General features: G+C 42.1%; 1 protein-coding gene across 1 annotated transcript; it reads left to right on the forward strand.

The window, feature by feature from the left end:
- The first annotated feature begins 239 nt into the window (after positions 1 to 239).
- Positions 240 to 2,014, forward strand: LOC121524236 (twist-related protein-like). The gene is made up of 2 exons (XM_041809515.1): positions 240 to 968; positions 1,336 to 2,014. Exon 1 carries the CDS (start codon positions 409 to 411, stop codon positions 946 to 948), a length of 540 nt encoding a protein of 179 aa, XP_041665449.1. The 5' UTR covers positions 240 to 408; the 3' UTR covers positions 949 to 968; positions 1,336 to 2,014.
- The last annotated feature ends 9,528 nt before the right edge of the window (positions 2,015 to 11,542 follow it).

The following is an 11,542-nucleotide window of genomic DNA, read 5'->3' on the forward strand; positions in this document are numbered from 1 at the left end:
TTCAAAGTTCCTTTCTTCTTTAAAAATCTTCACCCCATGTAACACCCCTCCACCCCTCTCCTAATGTCGTGTAAAGGAGCCTGCATGTCTTAAACACCATTCCTGATATAATAACTTGAACTCTCCTTCTCCTCCTGCACGCAGTATTAAGTTACACCCCTCCTCACCCAATCACAGCGCTCCCCAAAATCCTCCTGCGCGCTCCCCGCTATAAGAGCCCCGGACCTCCTAGTCTGGCAGACACCTCTCCCTCTCAGAGGCGCGCGAGATTTACCGTTACTCCAGCCCACACCTCCAGGCCAGGTTTCTTACTACCTGTGCTGTTTGTTGATGTTGTAACCAGTTCAGTGGATAAAGTTTTAAGTGTGCGAGGATCTAAGAGGCTACAGAAAAGTTTTCGTAGAGACGATGCGGGAAGAGGACGCTTCCCAAATGGACAGTGCAGGAAACAGCGAGGAGGAGACAGACCGTCAGCTGCCGAGGAGAGGCGCGAGGAAGCGGCGGGCGACACGGAGGAGCGCGGATGAAGAAGAGGAGGGAGACACTGAGAGTCCGAGTCCAGGGAAGAAGAAATGTAGGAAAAGCTGCGACGCAGGAGGCGGGAGCGCGGGCAGCGAAGGGAGCAGCAGCCCCGCGCCTTCTTTCGATGACCTGCACACACAGCGCGTCATGGCCAACATCCGCGAGCGGCAACGGACGCAGTCTCTCAACGAGGCTTTCACGTCGTTACGTAAGATCATCCCCACCCTGCCGTCGGACAAACTCAGCAAGATTCAGACGTTAAAGCTCGCAGCCCGGTACATCGACTTCCTGTGCCAAGTTCTTCAAAGCGACGAGCTGGACGCGCGAGGGACCAGCTGCAGCTACGTGGCGCACGAGCGGCTGAGCTACGCGTTCTCTGTTTGGAGGATGGGGGGAGCGTGGTCCCTGTCTACAACGTCCCACTAGCAGGCTGAATGAGCAGCACGGTAGGTTGAGTGCGTTTCACTTTTCATCCAGCAGGGAGACAAACTGTGCCAAAATGGTCCCATGCGCATTTTACGCACCGAACTTAGATAGGAAAAATAAAAGTTCAAGAGTCAACTTTCACTTTTTAACTAAATATATCTATAGTACCAATCCCAAAGCATTATTTTATTAATCTATTGTGAAAGAGGTGAAGGAGAGAGAGTGGTTACACTTAAAGTTGTCCCAAAACAATCATGCTTCATCCTGAAAATATGGATTCATGTGTATGCTGCTTACCCAAGAAGGCCAGACACAAACTTTAAAACCTGAATCTCAGAGACATTTCTGTTCCCTGTATTGATTTTGCTTCTCTTCTTTCTTCCACAGATTATACAACCTGAAGAACCAGTGGATCAGGCCAACCCTTCAGAGAGACTGAAACAGGCCATCCACAGAGGAGGCTGAGCCGCTGCAGAGCTCAAGGCCTCAGAGGAGAACGAGCGTTTCACATTCCCCTCTGCATGGACTGAAACGTTTGTGAGGGAGCACTTAGGACAGACAGGACGGATATGAAGGAAGAAAAGACCACTGCGACTATGAATGTTGTAAAAAATGAGCTCTGAGGGACTGCTCTGGTTAAGAAAGCAACAAGTCATTCCACACTCCCTGTGACAATGTCTCACAGCAAATGAAGTATTTATTTTTCTACACAGACTCCAAATTCCTTTTCCTTTCCCTCTCCAATAAACCGTATTTATTTTGGGATGTCTCAGAATGCTGACTAGATCTGGAGTCTCCACATTGTGCGTGTTGTAAATATTTGGTAATCTCTTGAATTAAAACTGAAAGTATCATTCCTACCCTCCAGTTGTCTGGATATTCATTACATGCCTATAGGCTCTCTGAAAGAGGTAGGAAAATAAAACAATAAACCATCTAACTATGAAGGCAAAAGGGTGCTTATTTAAAAAAAAAGTTTTGAATACCTGAAATGTCTCGAAACAAACTCATTTCCCATAGCCTCAGTGCTTTGGGCTCACTCAGCAAAGTTTATTTTCATTGGTTGTTGCTGAATCCCCGGTTAACTAAACCACAGAAGAAGGGGGGGCAAAAGAAAACATCTCATACCCGAGGCTTACTCTGTAGTGATTTCTTGAGCTGGGGGATCTGGGAAAGCCATAATTAGCTGGTGGTCTGCTTTAAAAGGGTGACTGTTGAGCTGTGGGAGGCATGCATGATATTCCCAGATGTCCTGTGAAGCCACAGGTCAGGATGGGAGTCTCCTGCAGGTGCTGCAGCAGCTAAACCCAGGGGCTCTGACGGCTACCAATGGGTGGATCATGCAAACCAAAGGGCGCATATAAACAACTATTTCCACTATTTTGCAAAAACATGCAGGTATGCAAAAACAGATCAAGTATGCATGCAATTTTTGACTTTGCAATGAGTCATCTTGTTCTGAAAAAGACATTAAAGTTGTGCTGATGGCTTTAACCCTTGTGTCTTCCTTGGGCATTTTTGGCCATTTTTCTCAAGTTCATTTTTTTTTTTTTTTAATTTGTGATCATTTTGTCAGTTTTACAGCTTGTGGCATGAATTTTTACAGGAACTTTTCTTTCTAGTTAAATTTTTTAAATCCAACATGTTTTACTCTTAAATGTCATTCATACTCTCTCAATGAATTTCGTACCCTCTGGACACCTTTGAGGCCAAAATGTACACGTACAAAAAACTGCTATTAAATCACCATACGTCAATATTTTTTCTACTATTTTTCATAAATCTCTTTAACAACTTCAGACTTGCTCAAAACCACCAAACATTCAGTAATTCTCTGAATTTTAACCCTTTTAAACTGACACAAAAACTCTCCATAGTATAACGGGCAAAAATACAAGAATTTCGTGCATGGTCCTACAGTGAGTAAATGGTTGAATCTGGTGGAATATGGTAAAAAGGCCAAATTTCACTAGACTTCTTCACATTGGAATGCTGACATTAAAGAATGCATGATTTTATACTGCAACGACAGTGAGATTAAAAATCGTGGTTTTAATAGAAGTCAATGGGGGCATTTTTGCCTCGAAGATGTCAAGAGGTTATTTCTGACAATACGTAAAAAATATTTATGCAATCAAATCAATTTTGTTGCTAATCTTTGACCCATCCAAGACTCTTATCAGCACCGAAGCCCCATCTTTCTACTATTTATTATATGAAATATAATTAACTTAACTTAACTTCTGTTCTTTAGTAAAAAACAAAATATTTCAAATAATCAAACTGGCATTTAAAGGGTTAAAATCTTGAAAATTGTTGAATGTTTGGTAGATTTAAGCAGGTCTGAAGTTGTTAAAGAGATTTATCTAAAAAAAAAATAGAAAAAAAATGTTGATGCATGGTGATTTAATGGCAATTTTTCTGTCCAGAGGGTAGTAAATTTGAGGAGGGCACGAGGGTTAAACACAGGAAGTACCAGAAGACATTTGCGCCCATTGCTGTTTTTGATATGACTGCTCTACCCATCCACGAGCCTACATGGAAAGCATCAAGCAGAAAAAGTACACATTCCTGACTTTCAGCAAAAAGCAGCAAAAAACCCAGAGTAGAGCAGGCATCAATGACAAAAGAATGATACTGATAGAGCCAGAGGCAGAATAAAGGAGGAGCTGGGGTGGAGGAGGGTGGTAAAAATGGCTTGCAGAAGGAGCATTAAAGCATAGCCAAGCAAGAGTAGCCTGAATATGGCAGCATGAGTGCGGTTTACCAATAGAACGCATCAGCTTGCTGTCAGCTAATGAGGGTTTGCGTGAGATCGGCTGATCTCAGTTATTTGGTAGCGCTTGACTCTGCGGCCTGCCTGGATTTACTGTAACATGTAAGAGGCTATATTGTACAAATATGGATGTTGATGTGCCTTTATATGTTGTCTTGATCGTAGGTGTGCCTTGGGAAAAAAGATTGAAAACAACTGCTCTATCCTTTCTTCTTGGCCCAACAACCAATGAGTCCAGTGTTGGGTTCAGAGGTGGAACCTGTGCCACTCTTGAGACCTGATTGACCATGCATGGGGCCATCCCACCAGCCTGTGTTGCAGCAAGCTGTTTATTTCTTTAGATTTCAATGTTGCTCGTTTCCTGTTGCAACTTCTTTAAATGTGACTTGTGATGTATATTTTCTCTCAAGCCTTTAACATGTTACTTCTCTATGAGGAGAGTAGACCAGTGGTTTTCAAACTTTTTTCACCCATGACACATCTTAGGTTAAGCCAAAATCTCAAGGCACACCATATTCATATCAATAAAAACTAGACTTTTTAATATCATAACAGTCAAGGTGGTGAATAAGGGGGGATAAAGGGGAGAGGTTTCTTGGGCCTAGCCATCTGGGGGTGGCAAAAGTGGGCAAAAGGTGGCAAAAAATTGGTTAAAAGTGATGAAAAAACATGGCAAAATTGGGCAAAAACTGGCAAGACAAAGTCAAAAATAGGTAACAATTGGCATAAGTGGGTTTAAAATGGCAAAACATGTTGAAAGTGTCAAAAAGGTGACAAAAATGGGACACAAGTGGCCAAAAAGGGTTAAATGTATAAAAAGGTGGTAAAATGGGTTAAAATTGATTTTAAAAATGGGCAAAATTGGGTGAAAAAAGTGGCCAGACAAAGGAAAAGCGAGTGAAAATTGGCAAGAAGGTGGCAAAAATGGGTTATAAGTGGCAAAAAGTTAGCAAAATAGGTTACAAGTGGCAGAAAAGTGGCAAAGAGGGTTAAAGTTGATAAAAGGTGGTAAAAATGGGTGAAAAGTAAGGGGACAAAATTGGCAGAAAATGTCTAAATGATAGCAGAAGTAGGCAAAAACAGCAAAAAGATAGCAAAATTGGTTAATGTGGCAAAAAGTTCCAAACAAGTTGCAAAAATGGGTAAAATGTATTTTTCAAAAAGGTGCAAAAATTGCAAAAAAGCAGCAATAATGGTTTAAGTTGTTAAAATAAGTGGTGAAATGAGTAGAAAAATTTGTTAACTTGGTTATAACTAACGTGAATAAATCACAGCTGAGGAGGGCCCATTCTCTGGGATTCTTCAGGGGCCAAGCCAGATCCCCAAGACACACTTTGACTTGCCTCAAGGCACACTACTGGTTTCTAAAATGCATTCCTGAACAAATCTAGAAAATTTTCAGGTGGAAAGACTTTCCAACTCAGAGCTGTTAGAGGAAAAAACAAAGATGAATTCTATGATAATCTTTTTTGCCTTTAATCAGTACTCAAAGTTACATCAAGCCATAACCTGAAGGAATAGGGGGTCTATAAGGACCCACCCTCACAGGTCCAGAATTTAAATACAGGTTTGGACTGGGGGGTAAGGCAACAATAAGAGCCCATTAAATACCCGTCCTCATCGATGTTAATTCCATCATAATAAACACAGGCAGGGATTTTTTTGACCACCCGTTCCTGTCCACCCACAGCAACAGTAAAACTGCCTGCTCCTACAGGGTGTGTGTTGAGCTCCCAATGCAGCCCTCAAATTTGATGCTGAAAATAAATTTTAAAACATGAGGAGGGAAAAGGAACCCCCTCCTCTCCATTACAAGCTACATAATCACCATCTCAAAAAGAACATACTGATGAACAGAATGAAGCTGTTTTATTGCATGCACAGAAATTGCACCGGTTGCACATCAGTGTCAAAATACAGCTATTACTAGGGTTGGTATTCATTGCAATGAAACTTAACACTTAACTAGTTTTTAAACCACATTATTTATTGTCACTTTCAGCACACTTTGGTTGCGCAGCGTCTCCCTGTAGCCATAGTGATGTAAAAAAGTCCACCATGCACTTTGTCTCATTTTAATTTAAAAACTCACAAACAGCTCAGTGGACAAGTAAAAAATCATCTGTACCTTTTGAAATAAAACATTTTACTATTATCTTATTTCCTTTTCAACCCATAACAAGTTTTTTTTTCTGTGTTTAAATTCATGTCATGATATTCTTTGTCATGTCCACAGGTTACATAAGTATTTTTGGCTGACTGCTGAAGGCGGATGGTGGATCTGAGGGCAAGGTATCCAGCAAACATTTCAAAGCCCTATATATCAACCATTCTGAAATCCCTGCTAGTGAATTTTTCAGTATAGTTCCTGATGCATCCTGACATGGTTCATCCTGACTTCATGTGGCAGTTTTTCCAAGGGTGCTGGCAACAACAGTGTCAGGTAAGATCGGGGTAAAAAATCATCTATTTTTGTTCACACATGCAAAAATACTGGGAATTTCTCAGGCGCTTCTAATGCGACAGTGCTAAAGAGCACAGATTAGACTATGAGATTCCTCTCATTGTGATTTGGTGTTAGATACACCATATGGACAAAAATATTCGGCCAACTGACAACTACATCAACAGGAACTGTAATGACATTGTATTCACATACATGTACTTTAATACGGAGTTGTCCCATTTTGCAGCTCTAACTGCCCCCACACTTCCGGGAAGGCTTTCCACAAGATCTGTGAGAGTGTTTCTGTGGGAATTTGTGCCTATGTGCCTATTCCTATCTGATTCTGTGCAATTTATATAATAATATATATATAAAAAATAAGAATGGTCACTTTTTGAATAAATATGGATGTTTCAGTGCAGAAATTCTACAGAGTGTATCTTTAAGATTGGCCTTCACTGGAGATAAGGGGTCCAGCCCAAATCCTGAAAAACAGCCCTATACCATTATCCCTCCTCCACCAAACTTCACAGTTGGCACAGTGCAGCCAGGGGGGTGATGTTCTTCCAACATCCACCAAACTCAGACTCGCCCATTTGACTGCCAAACAGAAAAGCATGATTGGTCACTCCAGAGAGTTTCCACTTCTGTGCTTTACAAAACTTCATCCGATGCTTGGCATTGGACTTGGTGGTGTGAGGCTTGCATGCAGCTGCTCAGACATTGAAACCCTTTCATGAAGCTACCACACAGTTTTTGTGGTTACATTTTCGGAGTATTACGGTAATATCAGTTGGACGTGTCCTCCTGTGGATGAGAGACAGTTAGGTCAATACAAACACCTCTTGTTTTGTTCCTCATCTCTCTGCTGGCCTGTTCAGGGAGCATTACTGTGTTTTCACGTCACGGGTGTGCGTGCGGAAGGTAAAGCCATCAGCTCTGACCCCCGGCCCTCGCCATCCACCCGGGGGGAATCGATTCCCACCCTCAGATCAGCGTGGCCATGTTATCTTAAACTTGAGGCTGTTGCTCTGACATGCAGGAATGTCACCTCACACACACACACACACACACACACACAGAGGGAGATTTCTCACGCCTACCAAACAGGGAAATACATTCCTCTAAGGAGAGGGAGAAGAAAGCTCCTGCTCCTGCCTTTTGAAGTTTGGAGGTACAGGGATGAGCGCTTGTTATCAGTGTGAAGGCATCTGGTTTTCTGGATTTAAGTGTGCTATGACAGACTCTTTGATGGCTGACACCCACACTCTCTCTCCTGCCCATTAATCATTCTTTATATCTCCTTGCTTTGGCTGAAAATGAGCTAAGAGTCAAAGGTGCAGGCCTGTGTGTACTTCAGGAGCCATAAATCTTTGTAAAAACTGAGCTTTGACTCCTAAAGGCCAACATTATAGTTTGTTTGTTTTCTTCAGCAGAATCCTACCTGTCTTTCCTCTGTTTTCACTCCTTTCAGCGTTTTGTCTCCCCCACTTCCATCGCCCTCTGAAGTCCCACATTACAGGGTAACAAGAGCTGGTTTACATTAACCCTCAACACCACAAGAAGACGGGGGGAGAGGAAGTTGGTCTGACACTCACAGGGAAAAGAGAGGGAAAGACTAGATGTGTAAGTCTGGTTTCCATTAGGGCTAATTATCTGTGTTTCATCTTAACCTGGAGTAGTTAGTGTGTGTGTTGGTGTGTATTTGCATGCACGTGTGTGTAAGCCTAATTTTATCTGTGCTGCGCAGCTCTTGACTAAGGCTGGCTACACACTAGACCAGCGGATGAGACCCAAATGATTTATTCTGCTTAATTCTTTTCACAGACCAGAGTGATTTCTTTTTTTTTCATTTTCTTTCTTTTTGTTATTGGGTTCTTTTTAACCCCTTTTCATCACTGTTTTTGCCCTTTTTTTCAAGACTTCTTCCCCCACATATTTCCACTTTTATTCCATTGTAGCATTTTTTAACCTGTTCTCACCATTTTACCATCCATTTTTCCTCATTTCCTCGTTTCTGTCCCATTTTGCCTCCTTTAACCCGTTTTTGCCATTATTTAACTGTTTTATACCATTTTCTCTCTGTTTTTGCCCCCTTATGCCTCTGTTGACCCACCTTTTTACTTTTAACCAATTCAGCCACTTTTCAACCACTTTCCACCATTTTACCATCCATTTTTGGCCTTTTTTCAACTTTTCTTGACCCATTTTTCCACTTTTAACCCATTTTTGCCACTGTTTAACTGCTTTTCATCATTTTCATTCCATTTTTGTCTCCATTATGCTTTTCTTGACCCTTTTTTTTTACTTTTAACCAATTTTTTTGCCATTTTTTAAACCACTTTCCACCATTTTACCACCCATTTTTGGCCTCATTTAACCTTTCTTAACCCATTTTTCCTTTTTTTTAAACCCATTTCAGCCACTATTTAACTGTTTTTCACTATTATCCCTCCATTCTTTGCCCCTTGTTGCCCCTTTTGACCCATTTTTAATCTTTTAGCCAATTTTGCCAATTTTTAACTGCTTTCCACCATTTTTCCTACTCTTTGTTGCCCCCTGACCAATTTAATCCTCTTTTAACCACTTTTCAACCACTTTCCACCATTGTACCACCCCTTTTTTATCTTTCTTGACCCATTTTTGCCACTCTTCAATGACTTGCCCATCCAATTAATGCCTTTCTTTCTGGCTCTTTTAACCCATTTTTCCTTTTTTTTCCTCCCTAATTGTTTCAGAATTTTTCTGTTGAAGTTATTTCAGTTCCCTCTTCTTTATTCTCTGGCATCCTGGCATTTGTGCACATCACGGTTTAGCTATCTAACTGAGAATACTTTCTAAATATTTAGTCAATTTGCCCATGCACATTGCTAACATTAGAAAAAAAACATGCACAAGAGGACCTACGTAGCTGCAGATCTCTATGGAGGGGCGTTTGGTAGCAGACCTCTACAATGGGGCGCCCTTACCGTGGGGGAGATAGTGACATAGGTTACCTAAGCTGAAAGCTAGAGCCAGAATGACATACTGAATGACGTATATTTCTGCTGCTGTCTGAGGTTAAGTTCAGCTATTTTTCACCGCAGTAGAATTTCATGGATAAAAATTTACAGAGGGGGATACATTTAAATGTAACGCACCACAAAGTAAGGAAACCCCAAAGAGAGTTAGGGTTAGGCACCTGAATCCTAAAGGTTAGGGTAGGGTAAGGGGAGGCGGATAAAATTAAAAATAACACGCCACAAACTAAGAAAAAAACAACAAGGGTTTCTACGTCAATTTTCCGCCCCATGGTAGAGGTCGCCATATTGAATAGGTCTGAAACCAGATGCCTCTCAACTCAGAGGCTTTCTGGGTAAATGAATAAAATGCTTTGATATAGTGCACAACTGAGCTAGCTTTGTTCTTTGGCTTATCTTTACTTTAAACCTGCTTAATTACATGGAGGAACTGTGCCTGTCTGTAGTGCTGTACAGCCTAACATACCTAAACCCATCATACTTAAAGGGGCGATGCACTCTAAAATCTCTTAACAAGTACCTTCTACAACCCAACCTTAAAAATACAGGAATATCCCTTTAAATAGCATGTCCAAATGTGTTTTAGCCTGATTCCAGACATTGCCCTGTTTTAGAATACAGAAAAGTAGTAAGAAGTAATACGGGGACTGGCAGTGCTTGAAATGGAGCACCTCTTAGGGGCTTTGTTAAAGCAACAGGAAGCAAAAGAGTGACAGGAGAGTGACAGAAAGGAAGTCAGACTGAAAACTGTCCCAGCAGCACGGTAACATAATGAGCTCACTCATACATTCCCTGAGGACGATGCACACAGCACCCATCATCCCTGACTTCTGCCCTCTCAAACTGACCCCATCCCAGGGCGGCAGCGACCCCCAGCTGGACCACGAATCGCCGCATTCACCTCCACAAAGTCACCCCTTTAGTTCACTGTAACACTCCTCAGATTGTCAGAGGAGCACAGAGCCACAGTGCAGGGATTGTGAAAGGAAAATAAGAAAAAAGCAACTGAGGAAAAAAAAAAGAGAAGCAGAAAAGAGGGCAGGAAGGAGGGCGCAAACTTCTACGAATCCTCTCAGCCTTGCTCCTGCTCCGGGGCTGTTTATCTAGCAGATTGAGTTAAGCACAAGCCTCTTATAAGTCTCCACATACCAGACAATATCACAGTGACCCCCGCTTTACCAACATAAACATGCACGCTTTTTATCAAAGAGCAGCACGGCTCATTCAAACACACAGGCTCTTTCTCCTAACTCAATTTACCTTGAACCTACAGCGAGGCCCTATATTGGATTTGGGCTGTTTGAATGTCTGATTCTGGCTTAAAATGGGGAACATTAGGGGTCTATTGATGGTTTTGAGGGGCTTTTACTCCATGTTTACCTTTAAAACCACACTGGCCTCTTATCTGTTGCCTATCGCTATGAAATAACACAAAGTCACGCACAACACACCTTGTGTTTTAGGCACAAAAAGAGGCCATTGTTGGAGGGGAAGAGGCCTATTTATGATGATGGCTGCTCTGCTTATACAGAGGAAATGTATGATTTCTTGTCGTGTTGTAGTAAGAGAGGACGTTTTGGTTGCATCATCCTGGATTATATAAAGTTTCCGAGCTTTTCTCTGTTGAAAGCAATAACCAGAGCAGAGCCGTAGTTTACTGGCGTTCTGAGGGCCCCTGTAATGAGCCAGTGTGCATGCACGCACACAGTGAAGGATGACTTGGCAGGGAGAGTAAATCCAGCCTCTCCGTGGGTCAAAAGGGAGCAGTGCTGGGAGAGAAAAAGACGTTGAAATCTGCAGCCTTCGCTCTGGTCGGGTGGTCTCCCTCTCCTTTCTCAGCCTCCACCTTCTTTATTTCTCGCTTGCTTTGCTTTCAAGTGGTCGCCCTCTTTCTCTCTCCTCTCAAATCCCTCCTCCTTTTCATCTTATTCTCTCCTTATCGCACAATCTCCCCCCAACTCTGTTTAATATTTCCCCTCCTCTCTCTCATTTCCTCCTCTTCTTCTCCCGTTCTCCCCTTTCTGTTTACCTCCACACACAAACACAATAACACTCATCATATCTCACTATGTGCTGCATGGCTCTTGCCAAAAGTGTGTGCAGAAAGAGAGAGCGTAAAATCCCACCCAGACAAAGAGAAAGATGCCGGGACTTTAAGAAAACAAGTCTTGCTGATGCAGAGATTATCGCCTGCCAACGTTTTCCAAGCCAATTGTGCTCTGTGTTGTTTTTACTCAGCATAAAGTTTAATATTAGAGCATTTCATCTTCATTTCTGTTGTTTTTCTGTCTGCCTCTCTCCGAAGGTGTTGTGTGATTTTACAAGCCTGGCGGTTCGGTGTCACATGAACCA

This window comes from Cheilinus undulatus, linkage group 16, assembly GCF_018320785.1.
Source record: "Cheilinus undulatus linkage group 16, ASM1832078v1, whole genome shotgun sequence".
NCBI classification, from domain to species: domain Eukaryota; kingdom Metazoa; phylum Chordata; class Actinopteri; order Labriformes; family Labridae; genus Cheilinus; species Cheilinus undulatus.